Source organism: Microtus oregoni, unplaced genomic scaffold (genome assembly GCF_018167655.1).
Source record: "Microtus oregoni isolate MIOR12 unplaced genomic scaffold, Mior012 000038F_ref0000394, whole genome shotgun sequence".
Taxonomy (NCBI): domain Eukaryota; kingdom Metazoa; phylum Chordata; class Mammalia; order Rodentia; family Cricetidae; genus Microtus; species Microtus oregoni.
In genome coordinates this window covers 11,220,681-11,244,554 of record NW_024543097.1, presented here as the reverse complement: position 1 = coordinate 11,244,554, position 23,874 = coordinate 11,220,681, and the positions used below count along the sequence as shown (strand labels likewise).

At 41.3% G+C, this 23,874-nt stretch overlaps 1 protein-coding gene across 4 annotated transcripts in view; it reads left to right on the top strand.

The window, feature by feature from the left end:
- Ppp4r1 (protein phosphatase 4 regulatory subunit 1) overlaps positions 1–23,874 on the top strand; it is a 57,278-nt gene that overhangs the window by 26,163 nt on the left and 7,241 nt on the right. For all 4 annotated transcript variants that reach the window (XM_041631820.1, XM_041631818.1, XM_041631817.1 and 1 more), the window contains 10 exons: positions 2,790–2,932; positions 3,468–3,614; positions 5,765–5,872; positions 6,008–6,073; positions 6,556–6,714; positions 8,127–8,254; positions 13,865–14,376; positions 19,270–19,442; positions 20,853–20,945; positions 23,342–23,527. In XM_041631820.1, coding sequence (XP_041487754.1) covers positions 2,790–2,932; positions 3,468–3,614; positions 5,765–5,872; positions 6,008–6,073; positions 6,556–6,714; positions 8,127–8,254; positions 13,865–14,376; positions 19,270–19,442; positions 20,853–20,945; positions 23,342–23,527 — 1,715 coding nt within the window. The remainder of the gene's footprint in view (positions 1–2,789; positions 2,933–3,467; positions 3,615–5,764; positions 5,873–6,007; positions 6,074–6,555; positions 6,715–8,126; positions 8,255–13,864; positions 14,377–19,269; positions 19,443–20,852; positions 20,946–23,341; positions 23,528–23,874) is intronic.

The following is a 23,874-nucleotide window of genomic DNA, read 5'->3' as shown; positions in this document are numbered from 1 at the left end:
GCCTGTGCTGTGTGTATGGTTTATTACTAATCAGATACATGGTATGCCTGTGCTGTGTATGGTTTATTACTAATCAGATACATGGTATGCCTGTGCTGTGTGTATGGTTTATTACTAATCAGATACATGGTATGCCTGTGCTGTGTGTATGGTTTATTACTAATCAGATACATGGTATGCCTGTGCTGTGTGTATGGTTTATTACTAATCAGATACATGGTATGCCTGTGCTGTGTGTATGGTTTATTACTAATCAGATACATAGTATGCCTGTGCTGTGTGTATGGTTTATTACTAATCAGATACATGGTATGCCTGTGCTGTGTGTATGGTTTATTACGAATCAGATACATAGTATGCTATGCTGCACCTTCCTTACTGCTTGCAGCTTCAGGCTACTGACACTGTTGTTAGCAGCAGGGCAGTCATGTGGAAAAAACAAGCACAAATATTTTTGTGAGTGCATGCTCAGAAAGGAGTCACAAGGTTATAGGATATGCAGAGATTATTATCCGTGACAGATCTGCTATTGCAGTTGCCATTCTCACAAGCAGTGTGTGTGAGTTCCTGTGATAAACATCTTCAGACACTTTAGACATTAGAGGCACGGATGGGTCTGTCGTGGTGTGGTGTTGTGGAGCTAACGTAGGCTTCTCCAGTGACCTGTGAAATGAGCATGCTTATTGGCTCTTGGACATCTTCATTTTTTAAAACATTTTTTCTGATCTCTCCCTTTTAAATTGCCAGTTTTTTTCCTTAGAGTTTTTTTCACAAGGAGTCTTCACACTACGCGAGCCTGCCATGGTTGATGCTCTTCTCTACCGTGTCTCTGCACTTGTGTACTAGAGTCTCTGGCACAGCTTTGTTCTCTTCTGCTCCGTCCCACCACATAGCTCTGGCTGTCCTGGGACGTGCTATGTAGACTCAACTGTCCCCAAACTCTCAGAGGTCACCTACTAGATCTGCTCAGATTAAGGGTGTATACCACCAGGCCCATCTAGGATTCTTTTCTTTTACAGGCAATATTGTTTGGATCGTTTTTGAGAAATTTCTCCACCTCAAAGTCTTAACTATTTTCATGTATTATCTAATGTAAACCCTTTATTGATTTTGCTTTTGACATTCATCTTTATAGTCCACATATAACTTTTAAAAATTGACAAATAAAGGATTTGTGTGTGTGTGTATGAGAAGAGATCTGGTCAGTCGTCCTCATCAACTTAGACCATGAGACCCAATATGGACAAGTTCAACAGAACCGCCATATACGGGCTGTCCATGCATGCTTCAGCATTGCCAGGGCATAAATTTCATTCATTCATTTATGTTACATGATGAATATTCCTAGAACTATTTCTTACATATTTTTAAACATTATTCTAGATTTATTTCTTTTTTTTTTTTGGTTTTTCGAGACAGGGTTTCTCTGTGGCTTTTGGAGCCTGTCCTGGAACTAGCTCTGTAGACCAGGCTGGTCTCGAACTCACAGAGATCCGCCTGCCTCTGCCTCCTGAGTGCTGGGATTAAAGGCGTGTACCACCATCGCCCGGCCTAGATTTATTTCTTAAGGGTATGTGAGTGTGTGTTTGCCTGAGTGTATATATGTGCATCGTGTGTGCAGGAGCCCACAGATGTCAGAAGAAGCTGTCAGATCCCCTGAAACTAGAGTTACAGGCAGTTGTGAGCCACCAGGTCCTCTGCAAAAGCAGTAAGCACTCTTTGCTGCTGAGCCGTCTCTCCAGCCTTTCTGTGGACTTTACTGGAAAGGCTTTCTCCTTCCCTCCTGTAATAACTGACTTATCTCTGTGTGCATGATCTGTCTCGAGTTTACTTCTGCTCCCTTTTCTGTTTGCCTAAGCATATCTCTAAAAAAAGGAAAGTTTCTGATTTCTTTCTTAACTGAAATTGCGTCTGTGACTCCTTTTACTTTACAAATATGTGGGAGCAATTAACTTATTGTTAACTTCGTAAATGGAGTCTGTGAAGGGAAGTGTAAGCCTCTATGTCTGTGTTTTAAAATTTGAATTTTATTCAAGAGAAGTCCTCTCACATTACAAAATATAATAAAACTCCAAATGTGGTTTGTTGCTAGGATCCTTGCATTTTTAACTGAAGGCTAGATGAACTTATTTTGAGTCTGGAGTCCACTAGAGCACCGTCACCTCAGGTCTATGTGATTGAGGCCGTGATCCTCAGGTCTCCTGCGATGGCGGTCACTAACTCTTTCAGTCACATGCTTGTTCTCAAGTTTGCGATTTGTTTCTTACATCCCTTCATCAGTGACAGGAATATATTTGACTGTTAATACTTTTTCCTAGGCTGTTTTACCTTTTTACTAATGTGATACCTGTTGTCTATAGTGATGTTTTTGTACAGTAAAATTAGTTGTTTTAGGTCTAGTTATAAATCTTTCATAGATGGCACTAAGAGGAGGAGCCAGTGGTCCTTATAACTGGTCCTAGGAGGTTCTTAAAGTCTCTGATAGTATTGACATAGTTTACAAATACTTTCTTGCCATATAAGTGATAGAAATACCAGGTAAGGTATTTAACCCCCAGCTCAGTGTGACTCATTGTAAGACTTGGTAAATGTGCTCATTACCCAGTGCACATTGTGACTGAAAGGAGGATGATTGGGAGTGATGTCCTCCTTTTATTTAAGGAAAGAACTGCAGGGTTAGAGAACGTGATCAGTTCTTACCGTGCTGGTTCCTAAGTCACCTCCAGCCCAGACAGAGCAGTTTTCTCCACGAAAGGATGTGTTTGTTCATGTTGCTATTATTTCAATAGAACCAACTGTGAGAGCAGAGCTGATGGAACAAGTGCCACATATTGCACTGTTTTGTCAAGAGAACCGGCCTTCGATACCATATGCTTTTTCCAAATACTTACTACCAATTGTGGTTAGATATCTCGCAGATCAGAATAACCAGGTAAGAGTCTCATTTACTTGTTCATAAAGGAACTTTCTGTAGCATAATATATGCAGAATGGCCTAACCCTAAGTGATACAACTGGAATATTTTTTAGGGTCTAATTTTATGATTGTGTTTTCTAGAAGTGACTACTTGTCTTAGATTAAGGCATGCTTGTTAGAGCCCCCAGTGCTATCATAAAGAGTGCCGTTTACCAGTCTTCCCAGTGCCCTCAGTGTCCCTGTTTGCCAAGCTCTGTCTCTATAAGAATTGAAGGGAATACCCACAAATGTCTACTAACTAGGTTTTGTAAGTTATGGAATTCTACATTGTGTTTAGAAGCATTTACCTTTACAAAAATTATGTTGTAGAGTTTCTTTGTTTGGTTTGTCTTGGTATTTTGAATCAAGGTTTCTCTGTATAGTCCTGGCTGTCCTAGAACTCGGAGACCCGCCTGCCTCTGCCTCCCGAGTCCTGCGACTAAAGGCGTGCGCCACCACCGCCAGGTGTCTGTGTCTGTGACTTGTTTATACTGTGGGGTTTCTCTTGGCAGGTGAGGAAAACCAGTCAGGCAGCTTTGCTGGCTCTGTTGGAGCAGGAGCTGATTGAGCGATTTGATGTGGAGACCAAGGTGTGCCCTGTTCTCATAGAGCTGACTGCTCCCGATAGCAATGATGACGTGAAGACAGAGGCTGTGGCTGTAAGTCTATCTCTTCATTTAGGCAAACCTAGAGTAAGGCTTGAAAACTTAGTAATAGATGTTGTCGTTCAGATCTGTGGTTCCTGTTAGCAAGATAGAAAAGTCCTAAATTAAACTAGGGCTTTATTCACATTTCAGTGGTTACTTGGCATTGTTCTTATACCTATAACGCTGGTCTTTTGTTGATATAAAAAAAATTGTAACAAGTTGCCAGTGTTCCCAGGTCATTCATGAGAACAGAAATGATCTCTAGTTTCTGTCCCTTGAAGAATTCCCTTTTCATTATTTTTTAGAGACTCACTATCAATTAATAATCAGTTTAGGTGCTTTTTTTTCTTGGTATTATTTTTATTGATGTGAAACTCAGAAAATTAATCATTTAAAATAGTGTTTCATTCATTTTTTTAGTACAATCACAATATATGGTCATCGCCCATACCTAGCTCCAAAACACTTGCTTTTAATTTCAGAAATTCCTCAGTAAAGAAAATCAGTTTAGGCATAATGCTGGTTATAGTAAGGAGAACCTAGCCTAGGAACGTAGCTCTATTGTTCAGCACTGGTAAGAAGCCTATGGTTTCCCCACCCACATCTGCTTTACGTTTGTTTTAGGAAAACAGTAATTCTAATATGTTGCCTAGACCAGTGAGCAGACTGGACTTCAGATCTCAGCTGTGCTTCTGGAAACACAAAGCTGGCTGTGCGAGTTGGGGGTTGTAGGTTCTGCTGCAGTCAGGTGAAGCTGGGGTTGGTAGGGATCACGTTGAACCTTCAGGTCAGTTAGAGAGCATTACCAGCCTAACAACCCGTGAACATGACAGAGCTTGAAACTTGTTTAAGTATTTGGTTATACTAAAGTTATGTTTGTAATTTTTAATAGAAATATCTTACTTTCTGTTAGATTTCATATTTTAACGTTGTAAATGATGTGTTCTTAAAACTTTCTAGGTCATTGATATTTTATAGAACTATAATCCCTTTTTAGTCTGATGTAGATATCCTGCAACTTTTTTTTCTCAAGACACGGTTTCTCTGTGTGGCTCTAGCTGTCCTGGAGCTACCTCTGTAGACCAGGCTGGCCTCAAATTCAGAGATCCACCTGCCTTTGCCTCCCAAGTGCAGGGATCAAAGGTGTGCACCACCACCACCCAGTGATACCCTACAACTTTCTTAAATCTGTTTATTTATTCTGGTGACTTCTTTGTAGACTGATTGGAGTTTTCTTTGCAGACAATCTTGCCATACTTGACTAAAGAGTTTCTTTTCAATCTTTGTGCCTTCCACTTCTTGTTGTCAGTTTGCACAGTCTGGGACTAGATGTATTTGGAAAATGCCAACGGGCATCACGTTTCCTTCTGTGCTAACTTACAGTAGGAGCTAATTTTCAGTAAAGGTAACTCTTGCTTCATGCACTATTAGCTGAAAAAATCTGTGTATTAGAACTGTGTCCTGAGTCCAGACTCTGCAGAGGCAGGCCCCACCTGCCACGTCAGCTTCAATTAACTCCATTCTGAGTCGACAGTGTCTGCTGTGGAGCTTTCCCTCACTAACATAGCTGTACTCAGTCCTCTTCTTAGACACAAGCACGCCTTTCTACAGGCTACTCTTTTTATTGGTGGTGGTGGCTTTTTTTTTTTTTTTTTTTTTTTTTTTGAGACCTGGTTTCTCTTGTTTAGCCCTAGCTGTCCTGGAACTCCCTTTTTATATCATGCTGGCCTTGAATTCACAGTCTACCTGTCTCTACTCTCCAGTGTTAGGATTAAAGATAGAATTTTCTTTTTTCTCTGTCTGCTTTTTTTTTTTGAGACAGGGTTTCTCTTTGTACCTTAGGAGCCTGTCCTGGAACTTGCTCTGTAGACCAGGCTGGCCTCGAACTCACAGAGATGTGCCTTCCTCTGCCTTCCGAGTGCTGGGACTAAAGGCATGCGCCACCACTGTCCAGCCCTTTTCCTTATTTCTTACTTTCACAGTTATTACCAAAGTGATTAGGTCATTAAATAATAATTAAGTAATAGAAAAATAAAACGGAATTTTTTCTAGATTTAGTACATTTGCTGTATATTAATTAATATGTATTTCTTTAAATTATTTCATTTATCTTAAAAGGCCTTAGATGTTTTCAATGTGAATTTCTTTCTCACTTATTTTAGATAATGTGCAAGATGGCTCCCATGGTTGGGAAGGACATTACAGAGCGTCTCATCCTCCCTAGGTTCTGTGAGATGTGCTGTGACTGTAGAATGTTTCACGTTCGGAAGGTGTGTTTGCATCCTGTTCTGGTCCTCGTGTTTAAGAATACATGGTACTCTAATGTGATGATAATGAAGTTTAATAGACTGTTTTAAAGGAACTCTACATATGATACTGAAGTGTTAGTAATGGTTTTGTTACAGGTCTGTGCTGCCAATTTCGGAGATATTTGCAGTGTGGTTGGCCAGCAAGCTACAGAGGAAATGTTGGTAAGTATCTCAGATGTTGAAGAACAGACAATACATTACAGAGTAGTAGAGAGTTTATTAACATGGCCCCATGAGTACAAAATAGAATGATGTTTGTAAATTTAGTACTTTAAGTTTCTGCAAGGTGGCATTTGAAATGTTTTGATAATGATGATTCATTAAAAATTAAAGTGTGTGAGAAACACATGCACAGTTAGCTTCCCCATTTCAACTTAATAAATAAAGTCTAACTTACTCAACTGAATCTTTGGTCTTTCACTAGTTAAGCTGTACAAATCCATATGTGTAGGATTTGCAGATGGCTCAGATGTGGGCTCTTGGGGTGTCAAGTCGTTTGTCGGTGCTTTTGCATTTCTAGGGTGAATTCATTAAAACTTTCTGAGTACTTTTATTAAACACATTTTCTACTTTTAAAGAATATCCAACATTTAAAGTAGAAAATGGAAGGTAGCTGCGGTCACTTTCTGTTTGTGCTCACGTAGCTGCCCAGGTTTTTCCAGCTGTGCGCTGATAACGTGTGGGGAGTACGAAAGGCCTGTGCTGAGTGCTTCATGGCTGTCTCCTGTGCGACATGCCAAGAGATCCGGCGGACCAAGCTGTCGGCGCTGTTCATTAACTTGATCAGTGATCCTTCACGCTGGGTAACGTGCTTTTCTTTAAACATTTTGAGTCCATTTCAAACTAAATAGGATTTTTTTTTTTTTAAAAAAAGTTGTTTTAATAGTTTATTCTCTTGTATGTCTATGTATGTTTTGCCTGCATGTATGTATACCACATGTGTGTTTGGGGCCCATAGAGGCTAGAACCTCTACGTCAGATCCCCTGGAATAGGAGTTACAATCAGTTGTGAACCACCATGTGGGTGCTAGGAATTGAACCCAGGTCCTTTTAAAGAACAGTCAATACTCTTAACCACTGAGCCATCTCTCTAACTCCATGTTTTAAAATTAAGAAATAATTTAAAATGTCAGGTGGTGGCAGTGTGTGCCTTTAATTCCATCACTTGGGAGACAGCACCAGATGGTTCTCTGAATTTGAGGCCAGCCTGCTCTACAAAGTAAGTTCCAGGATAGCCAGAGCTACGCAGAGAAACCCTGTCTCCAATTGCCCCCCTCCCCGCCCCGGAAAAGGAAAGAATTTACAATATATGTGATTCATACATGTAAGAGAAGATAATGGAAGGTTATTAAAGGTTGTCTTTTTGGTACTTGGAGAGTATTTTTTTTTTATTTTTGCAAATACAAATCATGTTGATTTAGCTTAATGTTTAATACTCACTGGCTTTTTCTTTCCTTTTTAAAATTTTTTTTCATTTTTATATGCTTTGGTATTTGGAATCAGAAACACTAGAACTTGAGTTACAGACTGTTGTTAGCTGCCATGCGGGTGTGGGGAATTGAACCTAAGTCCTCTGAAAGAGCAGCCAGTGCTCTTAACCACTGAGCCATCTCTCCCCCACCCCTTTTAATGTTTATTTTTACTAGACACTGAGTGTATCCATCTTTAATCTAAGTACTCAAGAGGTAGAAGCAGGTAGTTGCAGGCCAGCCTTGGTCTACATAATTAATTTTATGCCTGCCAAAACTACATACGTAGTAAGTGTGTTGTGTCTGTGTCCGTATGTGCTCTTGGGGTAAAAGGGAGTGTTGGATTCTCTAAATCTAGAGTCACATAGTTTGTCTGCCTCGTTATGGCTAACGGTCTCCCCTCTTTGAAAGTGCTAAGTGTACTTTCTGTTTGACAGTCTCGCTTCTTTTCACTTTTGTTTTTGAAGCTTACAAGAAGACTTTTTAAGGATATGATTTATTTGTGTTTAATAATAGTCTGTCTTATTCACACTCTCATTGTTCGAATAGCCAAGTCAGACTAAAAACTGAAGGTTAAAAAAAAATTACAATGCTTTGTAAATTTTAAGTAAAGAAAGATTCAGGTTTCTTTCACAAGGCTTTTCTATTCTCCTGTACTTTGGTATATGCAGAATCATCGTTGAATATGTGTGCATTGTCATCTTACGTTTGTTTATTGTTTTATTATTGCTCTTACTTCCCCTTAGGTCCGCCAAGCAGCCTTTCAGTCTCTGGGGCCTTTCATATCCACGTTTGCGAACCCGTCCAGCGCAGGCCAGTGTTTTAAAGATGAGGGCAAGAGTTCAGAAGAGTCATCAGCAGAAGACGGAAGCAGGTATGACGTCAGAGCTTTGTGTTCCACTTGGCCTGTTTAAACACATGCTTGTATTTAAGTTAGTTACGTGTTGAATGAGAAAATGAATTTAACACATTTAGCTTGATGCTTCACACAGAGAAAACTGAGTGACAAATTTGATAGTTTCTGAATATTTAATGAATTATTTGCCTAGTAAATTGTTGGTGCTCAGAATACACAGGCTAATGATTATAAATTTATTAAATAGTTTTTAAACTTTGCCTCTAAAACCTACTTTAATAATGTTTATTTTTATATGTAGTCCACTCTTACTTTTATTTTTCCTTAGAGTCAATTAATCTATGTATCTTGGATTCTGTCTACAGAATGATCATTATAATCCCTCAATTGGAGGAAGCATTTTAGTAATTTGTCCTAAATTAAACAGAAGCATAACTTAACCAAAAGTTCAATAAAGGTTGACAGTATTATTTCAAGATTTCTGCTCAAAAGAATTTCAGTTGATTTATGCGAGTTATATGTCTAGAGAACTGCTTGGGTCTAAGAGTGCCTGGGAAGTTGCATAAGCTTCTGCAGTTACGTACATGTTCTTGAAACAGCCCCCTTGCCATGATGCTAATGACCATTCTCTTCTGTAGGTCTTGATACTGTGGTATTTGCTTTCTTGGTGTTTTGATTTGACAGTTCTTCCTTTCTCCTCTGCTGCCTTGTTTTACCCTTTTGCCCGTTCTCCTACTGTCCTGCCAAACACATCTGAGGTACTGTCTTTTTAAAGGAAGAAAATGGCTTCTATCAGGCATGGTTGTGGTGCTTTTGAAAACAGATGTTGGAAAATGGTGGGGTGGGGGAGTGTTAACCTGCTTTACATTTTTGAAGTCAACTTACTTTTTCTTAAATGATCTTTTTAAGTATAGTGAAGGTGGCACATAACTTGGTTTTAAATCTGGAAAGGTCTGGTAAGTGAATGTGCGAATATATAGGGAAGTGTATGAGACAGCACAGAGCGTTTTCAGTAGAAGCAGATCGTAAACCTTTTCATTCTTTGTCACAAACACCTGGCTCTGCTCCTGTAGTAGAAAGCGCCGTCAGCACGGCGTGAACAGTGCAGAGCTGTGCTTCATTAAGATGTTATTAGTCAGAGCAGTCGCTGGGCTGCTGCGCTGACTTGATGACTGGAGGGATGTGGCTTTATGGAACAACTATTTAACAGTAGTTTGGTTTTTATATTGACTTTGCATTATAATATGAGCTATGTATGGTATCGAGTATATTATTTGTAGCACTGGACTATCTGTATTACCATTGAATTGTGTTATGACTAGTAAAGGGAAGAGAACTGCTGAGTAGGGAAGGATTTGTTATAAATGCTATCAAAGCTTGGGCACACGTCTCTTCTACATCCTAGTCTGGTATTGCTTTGCCTTTGATAGCACTGCCATATTTTCAAGCTAGTATAGAAGCTGAGAACCCAGTAAGAACTTAGAATTTGGTTTCTCTTCTCAGGGTTTTCTCAGTTCCCTAGAATTCATATCTCTTAATATCAGACCAAGAAAGGAATGTTTTGTTTTTATTTTTTAAATGATATATTGTATCTTTAGCTGTGTATGTGTATCTGTCTGTGTATGTACACGTGCACCGGTACCCATAGAAGCTAAAATCAATTAGGTCTGCTGAAGCTGGATTTACAGGCTGTTATAAGCCACCCGTTGTGGCTGCTGAGACCCAGACTTGTGTCTTCAACAAGCATTGGAGTCTTCATGGCTGAGCCATCTCTCCAGTCCTAGTAAAGGTTTGCTTCTAGGTTTCTGTAGTGAAGCATTTACTGTCACATAGTATTCTTAGAAAGATTTATTGATTATAGACATGTTGTCTTTATCAGATCTGTCAGGTTATCAATACTTCTGAAGATACTGATAAAGGCTCCTTACAGAGACTGGGTAAATAAAGCTTTGAGATCTGCTTTGTACAGTTATGCAAACCTTAAAATAATGAGGTCTGGGGCTTTAGCTCAGCGATGGAGCCCTTGCCTACAGTGTGCCCTGGATCGATTCCTATCAGAACACAAGTAATTATGCAAATTGGACACTCCTGTGTCTGTTGGAACAGTTGCATTGTTCTCTGGCTGCTTGCTGTTCTGCCTGCACCCTGCTCTGTGGGCGCACCCTGCCTGTTTTGCCTACTGCTCTGTTGGAAAGCAGTTCATTTCAGGTGTATTGTCTGTTAACAAAATCCTTGTCAGTATGTCTACTGTCTCCATACCCATACCTTCCAGAATCATAGCCTAACTCTGCCAGGAAGTTAAAAGCATTTTTTATATACCACTTGTTTTAAACTATGCCTTTTTAAAATGACATGTTTGCTTTGATCATGCTGTTGTGTGTAAGCAATCCAGTGTAGCAGTCTGATTTTTATGTTTGTTTAACACCTTCACTGGCCCTGGCACATACTGGGTACCTTTATTATTATTATTATTATTATTATTATTATTATTATTATTCTTTGGAAGATCCATACATTTATGCAGTAAATCACTACCTCCATGAAGCTGTTCCTAGTGCCCCTCCCTGCCTTCTCCCACCCTTGTGGGTATTTGATACAGGGTTCTGTCTGTATATTCCTGGCTCCTGAACACAGATCTGCTCAACTCTGCCTCCCAAATGCTGAGATTAAAGGAGTGTGCTAGCACACCCTGGCTTTTGTTTTTTCTTTAATTAAAACCCCCATAAATAAAGATCTTGAATGAATTATTCTAAGAACCTGTGGGTTTGATCTTCAAAATCTTAAGTACATGAACAATAAAACTGATATTAGCATCAATACTTTGGAGATATTTCACTAACATTAAGGCTTCATCTGATTACTTCCTGGGGTAGTTCTTGGAAGTTGTGTCATGGTATTTTCTTTAGTTTGGCTTGGTTCTCTTTAACCACGTTCTGTGAGTCAGTTTCTCCTTGAAGTAGTTGTACTAGGTTTGCCAGGTACCATGGCCTCTGCTAAGAAAGCCTGAGGGTGTTGATTATTTACGTGCATGGGAATAAGAAGCAAGACTGAGAGGGTCTCATGAATCTGGAACTGGTCTTGAACTCTGATCTTCCTGCTCCTACTTGCCAAGTACTGGAATTACAGGCTGGCACCACCACACCTGGCTTACATAGGGGTTTTTTTGAGAGAAATCTCTAACCTACCTCTAGTGCTCTTGTATGCACATATCTTAGAGGCGAGTGTAGACAGAGACTATTTGTTCCCACGCCTAGGCGCGAATAATCACATGGAAACTATATTAATTATAACACTGTTTGGCCTTGTTAGCTCTGGCTTCTTACTAACTCTTATATCTGGAATTAACCCATTTCTTTTATTGTGTGTCTCACAAGGCTGTGGCTTATCTGGTAAAGTTTCAGGTGCTGTCTTCTTCGGCAGCTACATGGCATCTCTCTGACTTCTCCTTCTTTCCTCCTCCATCTGCTTGAAATTCCCACCTTACTCTATTCTGCCCTGTCATAGGCCAAAGCAACTTTATTCATTATCCAGTAAAAGCAACCCACACACAGAAGGACTTCCCACAATAGGCCAGTATAGCATAGTTCTGTAGACCAGACTGGCCTGGAACTCACAGAGATTCTCCTGCCTCTGGGATTAAAGCATGCACCACCACACCCAGCCAGGGTTGTTAGCTTCTAATTAGTGCTATAGGCATCCGTTCCATTGCCCTAACCAGAATCTGGGTGCCCAGCAGGTTCTTCCTTTGTTTCTTACCGCCAGCATGAAATGAGTGAGTGCGTCCTGCCACCCACCCTTTAGTGACTGCCGAGTGCTCCTCTGCAGCCCGCAGGCACCATGTCTGCTGTTGACACTCCAGCTCTTGCAGCTTATTTCCTACACTGCTTCTACAAAGGTCTTGGGAAAAGAAGACCCATCTGTTAGGTTTTACAGTTGCGTCATTATTTCCGACAGCCCACAGCAGTCAAGAGCATCTGGCTGGGCTGCAGTGGCTTTCCAGAGACTTTGCATCCATCTCACCCGTGTTTCGCCCCCACTCCAGAAAGTCACAGTTGGCTTTTGGTTTTGCATCTCTGTGTCAGCACTTGCCTTTATACTGCTGTTTCTTCTTGAAAATGCTTTTCCATTTGCCTCATAACCACATCATGTTCTCTAAAGCCATGTGGTCCCTTTGCTCGATGATGTCAGATTTCTTTGCTTGGAATCACATGCTGATTTGGGAAATGGGGTAGAAATTTATTTTTGAGTCAGTCTCTCCCTGCATAACCTGACTGTCCTGGAACTCACTCTGTAGACAAGGCTGACCTGGAACTCATAGAGATCCCCTTGCTTCTTTCTTCCTCTGTTGGCACTAAAGGTGTGAGCCACCACTCCTGGCTGCATTTTAGTCGTCATGATGGTAATTTGCTTTTGTAGTTTACTGTTTGTTTACCTGTAATTATAATCTCAAGGGTAATAGCTACAATTTACATTCAGATTTAGAGTTTTGGTGAGAATTTTTGTTTTGGGTTTAGCTATGTAGGGCCAGGCTCCTTTCAACTTCTTGATTCTCTAGCCTCAGTCTCTCAAGGGCTGGGTTTACAAGTGCGCTTGGAAACTGCAGTGTGTGTGTGTGTGTGTGTGTGTGTGTGTGATATCACTGTACTTGTGTGTCTGTGTGTAAAAGCCAGAGGCCAATTCAGGCATCTTTCTCAGTTGTTTTCCACCCTATTTGTTGAGATAGGGTCTCCTACTGAACCTGGAGCTTGCCAGTTCAGTCATGCTAGGAGACATGGGAGCTTTGTTTCCATCCCCAGCACTGGGACTAGAGGTGTGGGGTTCCTCTTGGCTTTTTTACATAGATGCTTGAACATGGGTCCTTACACTTGTACAGCAGGCCCTTTACCTAGACCTACATACTAAATCCTGAAACCTGATTTGTTCCTGGGTCCTAGTAGGTGCCCAGTAACTACCTGTTAATAAAAGATAGGAGAGAAATAGTAAAACTGAAGGCTGTAGTTGAAGTGGCAGGTAGCAGTTCATCAGGAGCGTATACTGTTTGTCCTTATCTGTTGCATCATGATTTCCTTCTTGAAAAACCTGGTTTTGAAGTATCATGAAAGATGAAGAAATAAAAATAATCCTTTATTTACATTAAATAGATTTTAATGTATTTTATGAAATGGTTAGTAAGTATATTCTCTGCTACCCTCCTTATCCCTTTTATAAGCAAAAATGTTTTGATTCTCAGCTTTCACTGTGTCATTGGAACAGTGGCAATATAAATAATCCCCAAATAAATAATTAAAAATTTTATGTATCTTAGAATCCACTGTATTGGGTTCTTCCTGCTGTTACTGATATTACAGTAGTATTATAGTATTCCAGGATTCCTAAGTGTCACCGTCTCCAGCTGTTAATAATGCTTGACTGCTTAGACAAGTTTGACACGTGTTTACATCTCTGAATGCAGAACAACTGATGGGAAGAAGTGGTGTGTAGCCCACAAGACTATTCAGTTCCTGTGGGTAATCTATACTCTAAAGCCCTTAGCTAGTCTAAATGCTGTATGCCATACTTTACATTATCTTTTCCCAGTAACTATTTCTGTACTTCCATGTTTCTTTTTTTCCCCTAAATGAATCAAAGGATCAAAGATTTTGATGCTGTAGAAGAGGAGCAGGTCCGGCCAGAGGATGCTCCCGCAGACTTCAGTGCCAGCCTGGAGAGCAGACTCGAAGACTGTGCCGCTGAGACTGCTGGGAACTCTGCAGGTGACAGAAGTGTTCCAGAGGACAGCTCCTCACTCTGTACTTTGTCCTCAGAGTCTCATCAGGAAGCAGCTAGCGATGAGAATGATAAAAAGCCTGCTAACTGCACGACTGCGTTCCGGCCAGAGCTTGGCACCAGCTCCCCAGATTCCACTCTCTTAGATCAGGATTTGTTCAACTCCTTCCATTTCTGGAGGACTCCTCTACCTGAAATAGATCTTGATAGAGAGCTCCAGCAGGACTTTGGGGAGACACCCAGCCCTGAAAGAGCAGGAGATGCACCTGGAGTCCCTGGACCAGGTTCTCCTAATATCACCATGGCTACCCGGAAGGAACTAGAAGAAATGATAGAGAACCTAGAGCCACACATGGATGACCCGGATGTTAAAGGTATGGAAGAGTCCATTATATTCTTTGTTTATTCTAAAGGTGATTTTTAAAAAAAAGTGCTTTGTTTTTGTTTTTTTGAGACAGGGTTTTTCTGTAGCTTTGGGGCTTGTCTTGGAACTCACTCTGTAGATCAGGCTGGTCTTGAACTCACAGAGATCTGCCTACCTCTGCCTCCTAAATGCTGGGATTAAAGGTGTGTGCCACCACTTCCTGGCGTTGGGTCTCATTTTAAAGGAAGAACTATAGTCTATACGGTGGGCATAGGTTTCTGTTTTCCCACATACATGTTGCTTTAGGAGCTGTAGACTTTTACAAGAATGATTTATTTTTCAATTTTGTGTTTTGTTTGGGAGATTATACATGCATGGCCTATGTCTTCCATTGTGAACAACAGCTTTAGTATTTTAGTGGTTGTTCAGTTCTAAAGATAGCCTCTTATCAAGTGGAAGATGTATCAAGTCCTTAGGAATGGGAAATGGGATGTTACAGAGCCCTCCTTGTTCTGCCTGCTGCAGTCATGGAGCTAGATAGGCAGGATGGTGCTTTCCTGTCCCTTGGTGACTTGTGGTGTTCACTGAAATGTTCTGAAGTGTAGGCATGATGGCACACCTTTAATCACAGCATCAGGAGGCAGAGACAGGCAGATCCCTCTGAGTTCATCCAGGGAGAACTTGTTCTTAGGAAAAAAATAAAACCAAAATTGTAAATCCCGTAACTGCAGATCTTCAAATCCAATACCGCTTTCTGGATTTTTCCCCTTTGTTCCAAAAACAAACATTTCTAAAATATAGAGTTGCTCAGTATTGAGAAATCCCCATTTTAATGCAAATAAAGTAAAATCTTAAGTAATCCTTTTAAAACAAAGGCCTGTCTTATGGTTTCTTTGTGGGGAAGATCTCATTCTGTAGCCCAGGTTAGCTTCAAGCTTGCAGCAATCTTCTTCCTGCCTTATCCTCCTGAGAGCAGGGATTATAGGCATGAGGCACCATACCCAATCCAAAACCTTGTTAAACTTTGAAAGACCTCGACTGTCCGGTAGGTTAGCAGGCATCTTTGTTTGTTTTCATTTATTGTGATTTTTAGAGTTTTCCTGTTGTAATTTTACACCTGAAAAGAATGAAATTTTATTACATCTTTGATCATTAATATTATTTTAGTTTGACTGACTTTTATATCTATCTATATAGATAGATATTTTTAAAATCAGGTCCCACAAATGACAACATATTATCATATTTGTCTGAGTCTGGCTTATTGTGCATAACATTACTTCTAGTTCTGATCTTAAAGACTCACTGGGGCATAGTTCATACCAATAAACGTCCTTCTGTGAGATCTGAGAAATAGCCAAATGACTGCTGCTACAGTTGAGCTACAGAACATCCATCCATCTATGCCTTCCTGCGTCTTCAGACAGCTCAGTGATAGAGCACTTCTGAGGGTTGATAAACCGGAATTCTCAGAAGCTTCCCTTTCTTCCCTTCCATTCTCCTCAGCCCCAGACGAGAAGAAACTAGGCGTATCCACAGCCAGTGATGGTCAAGTGTTTAATATCTTTATTGCTTTCAGCTTTTTAAAAAAGATGTATTTTAAGTGTATGAGTACTCTGTGTGCATGTGTGCCTGCACACAGAAGAGGGCACCATGTGGGTGCTGGGAATTAAACTCAGGTCTTCTGGAGAGCAGCCAGTGCTCTTAACAGCTGAGCCATCTCTCCAGCCCCCACCTTTTTGTTCTATTTTAATTTTTGTCTTTTGAGATAGGGTTCTCTCGGTTCTGGAACTCATTCTGTGTAGACAAGGCTGGCCTCGAGCTCAGAGATCCCCTGTCTCTGCCTCCTGAGTGCTGAGATATAGGCCTGTACCACCACAGCTGGGCTCATTTTTATTCTTCCTCAAACTTAATATTTATGAGAAAGGCTGGCCAGCCAGGCTTCAGATCTGCTCTGGGTCTCTCATTACACTATAGTACCTGTTAGTTTCTGACATGCAGTAGACACTCAACAAATACTAATAGAAATATTTGATGCTTGGGGCTGGAGAGATGGCTCAAAGGTTAAGAGCATTGCCTGCTCTTCCAAAGGTCCTGAGTTCAATTCCCAGCAACCACATGGTGGCTCACAACCATCTGTAATGGGGTCTGGTGCCCCCATTACATACATACACACAGACAGAATATTGTATACATAATAAATAAATATATTTAAAAAAATATTTGATGCAGGGTTTCAAGTTTTTCAAAAAATAAAATGATAAACCTTTTTTGTTTCATAATATGTCTGTGTTTCTGAAGATGGCTATTATTTGACTTAAAATTACATTGTAGTTAAGTGATTTCATTATAAATATTATATTGTAATTTAACTGATTGTGTTTATAATTCAACTGTGACACCCGGAACAATTTAAATTTGTCATGCAGTGCTTTTAGTTTTTATTGAAATCTGAGAGCATATTGGTTTAATCTATGTTAATTTAAGTAGCTGTTTTCCATTGTATCATAAAATGTTTTGAATTTTTAGAAGTTTGTTCATTAATTTGGGGCTCTTTTTCTTTTCTTTTTTCTTTTCTTCTTTTCTGGTTCTTTCAAGACCAGGGTTTCTCTGTTTAGCCTTAGCTGTCCTGGAACTCACTCTGTAGACCAGGCTGGCCTCGAACTTAGAGGTCTACCTTCCTATGCCTCTCAAATGCTGGGATTAAAGGTGTGCGCCACCACCACCTGGCTTCTTTTTCTTTTCTAAAATGGTGTGTTATAGAGCAGCCATTCCCTTTAATTTGTGAGAACATACCTGTGTGTATGTGTGTGTTTTAAGGCAGACCTTTGATCTAGAAACACAGGTCTGAGCAGGTGGGGAGACTAAGTGTGATGCTGCCTTGCAAACCATCTCTTCCTGGAAGTGAGACCAGCAGGAAAGGAAGCCTGTGGCTCCTCCAAGGGAGTTTCCGTGTGCACATCCAGGGCACAGCAGCAGCTTGTTGTCATCCTATAGGAATCATCATGGGAACAAGATAGCTTCGCCCTCCTGTGATCATTGGTGTTCTTATTCCTTCTTTGAGTTTTCGTCATAAGTTTAAACCTTTCCATTAGACTACAACAGGAGAAGGAAAAACCCTTTTGCTAGCGGTGGACACAATAGCTCTCCAAGGAGTGGTCGACAGGACACATCCTATGGGGTGAAACACAAAAGATGGTAGAAAGGCCCCCTTTCTAAGAGATGGCATGTTGAACTGCGGTCATAACTACCTTGATAGACGTATGGCCTGCGGGTGGACATGCCCGGATGGAGACATGTTCTGATGCTCTTGAGCAGCGATTACAAGGTTAAGATCCTGTCATGTGCACTTCAGTGGCATGGTATGTTTTACACATTGCTTTTTGTGTCGTCAGCTTTCAGTTCTCTTCAGCATTAGAAACCTGAAAGACCCCAAAGAGAGCTAACGTGTAATGATAATTACAGATTACAGCTGAATTTTTGAAAACAATGAAAATCACCAGACTTTTCCAGGAATAAACACCTTTATTGGCTTTATTTAGGTAACGATGACCCACTGAAACAGAAGTTCCTGGTGTGTCCATGGCCAGGTGCTTAAATGTTTGTAGATGACCCCCACACACATAGTAGAAATACAGTTTATTAAGAGTGAGAGTGGGCCCAGGGACTGCTGAGCTCACAAGCCACGCAGTCTGCCATAAGGCTCATTGCCCTTTCTAGGTCCTTTACGTAGTGCCTGCTTTTTAGGCTTGCTCTGTTACATGGAGCCCAGTGGGAAAGGTGTCCAGTCCTCTGTCTGCCTGCTTCTTGGTCTCTCAAAGTTTTTATTTTTTGACAGTTTCTTACATATATACAATATTGTGATTATATTGACCTCCATTACTGCCTGCTGTCCCCCTTTCTTTTCCTCTATACCTGGTCTTCCCACATCATCCCCCAGTGACCACACCATGAAAGATGACATTCCTTCTTCCGCCCCATTAACAGTTCCTCGGGACACATCTGTCTATGATGGAACGTTCAGGGATCCCTGCTGTGTTCACAGTCATTCACAGTCACAATTGCCAGCTGGATCTGGATGACTGTTTCAGGGCAACCCTTCCTCTCCTTTGGCTCTTCACAAGGGTGTGCCTTTGTTGGGGGGGGCAGCATAAATGGCCAGTTGAAGGCTGAGCGGGCAGCAATCACTTCTCACAGCACTTTGACCAGATACGAGAGTCTGCATTGATGTCTGCACAAAAGGCAAGAAATTCTAGAAATGTTGTCACATACACATGTTATTTTAAGCAGTAAATTTGCATTTGAAATGTCATATTTTATATGTGCAAGAGGAATGTTACTTGAAATAAATGTTAATAATATATGTATCTATACGCATGTATAAATTTCTCATTTATTGGGTGAAGAGAATGCCTTTTTATTAATTTGAATTTTTTGTGTATAAGGAAAGCAGTATTGTCAGATTTAATAACTAATGCTTGCTAAGTTGTTTAGGCTTTGGGCAAGTAAGACAATATTCTTGGGATCCCAATGTTTGGAACAAACTGTAGTAATTTCAATATCAAAAAGGGATAGTGAAGTGGGGTAAAGTCAGTGTTTAAGTGTAACTGCCGTCACTTTATGTTGGCAGGTTTGTGTCACTGCCTTTCTGCTGGAACAGGTTCATAAGTAGGGCTGGTAGAGAAAAGCATAAACTCTGAAAGTGACCCTGTGGTGGCCCAGAGGAACCTCCAGCAGCCAGGCAGCATCGTGCACAATACCTTTCTGCTTCTTCTCTTGAAAGACTGATGATTGGCCATCGTAGATTTTTTTGCTGGCTGTGTCAGACATACACGTTGTACTGATAACTTGTTTGGGTAGAGAAGATGTTGCCGTTCCACTCACTGTTGTCCTTTGCCCACAGCACAGGTGGAAGTGCTGTCGGCTGCACTGCGCGCTTCTAGCCTGGATGCTCACGAAGAGGCCAGCAGTGGGGAGCATCGGAGTGAGCTACAAGATGACCTGGGTGTGAATGAGCTGCCGGACTGTAGCTTAGAGCAAGACGCTGCTATGCCTTTAATCAGCGCTGCCGAGGAGGTAATGAGCTCAGTGGTGTTTACCAAGTGAGGTGTGTGAACACACAGTCTTGTTGGGGACGGTTGTAAGCAGCACTCTAGTTAGTGAGTTCTGTTTTGTTCCTCATTTTCTAGCTTTTCCTTTTGTATGAAGTAAAAATAATTATCCTCACCACATCCTGTCCTTGTGACTTTAGTGTCATATTAAAGGCTCAAAGTCATTCCCAGTCCTGTCTATATGACCCTTATAGGCGAGTGGATGTTAACGTAGCTCACTGCAGTGAAATAGTCTTACTGGAAACAAAGCCCTTTATCAAGAATAATTAACTCTTCCCTTTTCTTTTTGGAGAGGCACTTTGTTTCTGATCGGACCATTTCACTGCAGCAAGCAACACAGTATTCTGAGCAGAAGATCGGGACTTGAGGCCATGTTGCGGAGGGCTGTGGCATTGTCTGGACTCAAGTGTGAGGGTGGGTACTGTTACTAGCACCGTCTTTGCTGCATCCATAGCTCCTACCCTGCTTTCCTACTGCATTTCCCTCAAGCCAGAGTCACACAGCATCTGTTTCTTCTCCTGTTTATAGACACAGAGAAGGAATCCCACTCGTTGCCAGAATGCAGTGTGCAACTTAAGTGATAGCCTTCAGGGAAGAGTCCCGCAGTGAGGGGAGAGTGAGTTCTTAGCGCTGCAGTGTATTTCTTTTGTTGATGGCAGCCGATGCAGTTGGAAATGTCCAGTACTTGTGCTTTGGAGAGAAACCCTGACCATGTAGTGGAGATTTGACTGCTGTGATACATACGCATTGCAGAGCAGATTTTGTGTTTGTTTGTGTAGGAGTGTGGCTGGTAAAAGCAGCTCCTTGTAAAATGAGTTACTATGAACCATGAGGAGGAATAATAGAAAACTACAAGACACTGTTGGCTGCTAAGAGTTGACTGGAAGAACTCTCCTGATGTTTTTTAATGAGCTGATTAATTTTTCATTGTTTTTATAATTTTTTAGATTTATTTAATGTGTACGAGTGTTCTGTCTGCTTATGTGTCTGTGTGCCATGTATGTGCTTGGTGCCCACAGAAGTCAGAGGAGGGCATCGGATCTCTGAGAACTTGAGTTTTAGAGGGTTGTGAACCACCATATGGGTACTTGGGATTGAATCCAGGTCTTCTTAACCATTGAGCCATCCCTCCAGCCCCATGAACTTTCATTTTTCTGAAACTCATTTTTCTACATTTAACAGCTATTCCACAAGCTTGGTTTAAAGCAGGACTTCTTAGGAGGCCTTAGCATGTTTATAAACCCTTAAATTTTAAAGAATCTCTCTTATCTCTATCTTTTGACTATCATGAGTGGTAAGTACCCAGTCAGAGAGGTTGAGAAGGGAGGACAGTCCTGGGCAGGGCAGTTTTTGAAGTAGATTTTTCTCCTGACAGAATATGGATGCCACTCCTCACTATGTCCACGGAGGTGCGGACATGACCGCCAGTGGTGGCTTCAGCCCTGAAGAGAGGAGATCAAAAGTGCAAGTGAGTGGCCCATGTGTGGTGTGGCGGGATTCTTAGTCCTCCTTCAGAGCTACTCTGACCCAGTGGACGGTCCTATGTAATGGGTGGTGATCACGGGTGATTGGTAGAAGTAACGCAGAGCACGTGATTTCCCTCAGATCTGCTAAGGCCTGGTGTTCATAGGGTATCTAAACCAAGGTGTGTGCCCTTTTGTCTTTGGAGATAAATAGTCATCTCATGCTGCTTAGCTATTTCCTCATGTCTAAGTTGCTAAGAATTGCACAGTATAGCTTGACCTAGGAGATTTGAATGTAAAAATTTGCCCAAAGCCAATATAAAATATTATTGATGTTATTATGATTGCATTCCAGTTTTAGAGATTTTTATTTACCTTGTTTTGTTTTTGTTCTTCAGTCAGGGTCTCACTGTGTAGTCTAGGCTACCTGCATCCTTATGGTCTTCATAATGTCACAGACATGTAAATGCAGGGTATGCCTTACCTTGTCCTTCATTTCCTTAGTGGAAACGTACTTTGGCAGTCTTCCCTTGAGCAGGTCAGAGCCTCCTAGCCTGAGAGCTGCACCCCAATCTCCATAGGTGCTGTGGGTCCCTGCAGACCAGTCTCCCAGACTGACTCTGGGCATGTTGTTTGCCTCGGGGAGGTGTTATTAGACAGTATATGGTCATAGTAATGTTTCTCATCTAAAGTAAAATCATCACGCATCTGTTTTGAAACACAACTTTTTCTCACCTATATTGTAAGAATATTTTAAAGTCAGTTCATATAGATCATCTCATTCTTTTAGCAAATTCCTTATGTTTGTGTGCAACATAGTTAGAAGAGAAAGGCAGTAGATTCTCCTCCACTCGTCCATTTTACCTCCGGAGAAGCACCTAGTCTTTTCCTCATCTTCCAAAAGTACACTGCACACACCTTAGCAAGACTGTATGCATGTTTTCCTCATAATCTCCCAACAGATGTGTGCACTCTGGTTTTTTAAATCTCCTAGAAGGAATATGGCTTTGATGATTTTTTAAGTGGTAGGTTTGTTTTGTTTTGTTTTTTTGGTTTTTTGAGACAGGGTTTCTTTGTAGCTTTGGTGCCTGTCCTGGAACTAGCTCTTGTAGACCAGGCTGGCCTCAAACTCAGAGAGATCTGCCTGCTTCTGCCTCCCGAGTGCTGGGATTAAAGGCGTGCGCCGCCACCACCCGGCTAAAGTGTTCTTGAGACAGGATCTCACTCTGTAGTTCAGGTTGGCCTCAGACTCAGATCTGCCTGCCTCTGCCTCCTGAGTGCTGGGATTCCAGGTGTGCATGGCCATGCCCAGCGCAATAAGTTTTACAATTTCCATATAAGTAATGTGGCTTCAATATTTTGTTCCTTTATTTGAACATAGTTCTAGTACATATAACCCAGGCTGGCTTCCGGCTTGATCCTCCTGAGTTCTGAGATTACAGGCACACAGCATCATGCCCTTGCTTAGAAACACATTGGCAATCATGTGATCATGGCGGAAGCTCAAAAGGAACTGCCACATTACAAGTCTTGCTTGTAATGTTTCTTATCAACTTAGCAATTAATTCTGGACTTTAACTTGTTTTAAGTGAATTTATTCATCTGTCTAATAACTTATATATGTGTGTATATATGCATACATATGTACATTTGCTTAGTATATGCCCTCTTTTGGGGTGTATGTTTGTGACATGTTGGTGTACATGTGTGTGGAGACCACAGGTTGATGGTGGTGTCTTCCTCAGTCAATCCCACCTTATTTTTTTGTAATTTTTAAAATTTTATTTTATGTGTATGGGTCTTTTGCCTTCATGTACATGTGTGTACCACGTGTGTGCCTAGTGCCTGTGGAGGCTGGAAGAGGACACTGGATCCCTTGAAGCTGAAGTTACAGGTGTTTGTGAGGTGTGACGTGGGTGCTGGGATCTGAACCCAGATCCTCTGCAAGAGCAACAAGTACTTTTAATCACTGGGCCATCTCTCCAGCCCCTCAACTTACTTTACTTTTTTTTTTTTTTTTTTTTGAGACAAGGTCTTTTGTTGAACCTGGAGCTCACCAATCTGGCTAGACTAATTAATTGGCCAGCAAGTCCCAGGAATGCTTCTATCTCCTTACCCAGCATGCCTGACCCTTTTTAAAAAATTATTTATTTTATGTGAATTGTGTCTCTGTGAGGGTGTCAGATTCCCTGGAGCTGGAGTTACAAACACCTGTGAGCTGCCTTGGGGTGTTGGGAATTGTACCCGGGTCCTTGTGAAGAGCAGCCAGTGTTGGTAACCCCTGAGACATCTCTCCAGCCCTGCATGTGTGACTCTTTACATTTGTCACATTTATGTCTGACCTCCTGAAAATGGATCTGAATGTTGACAGTGTGCTATGTCACTTCTCTTTCTTGGTTAGGATGTTGTACCACAAGCGTTATTAGATCAGTACTTGTCAATGACCGATCCCTCCCGAGCACAGACAGTTGACACTGAGATTGCAAAGCACTGTGCATACAGCCTGCCGGGTGTGGCCTTGACTCTCGGCAGGCAGAACTGGCACTGCTTGAGAGAGACCTACGAGACCCTGGCGTCAGACATGCAGGTGAGTGAGTGTGGGTCTGGAGGTGGCATAGTGTTGGCTTCCAGAGTCTCAGGAATTGTGTCCTAGATGTGTTTGGTGTTACAGGGAACCGTGACTGGGTGTAGCAGCACGAGCTCTCCACAGTCACGTGTTGTAGACCTCAGTGTAGAATCATTCTTGAGACTAAACATCCTGCTTTGATTTCTACACTTAACATGATTTTTCACACCGTAATAGAACTGTAATTAGACCTAAGTTCTGGTGCCTGGGTGCCCAGAGCATTGAAGAGCACATGGGTAAACCCTTGACCTAGGGGTGTATGCACATGTTTTCTTCTAGGCTTTGACTTAATTTCTTGTTTAGTCTGA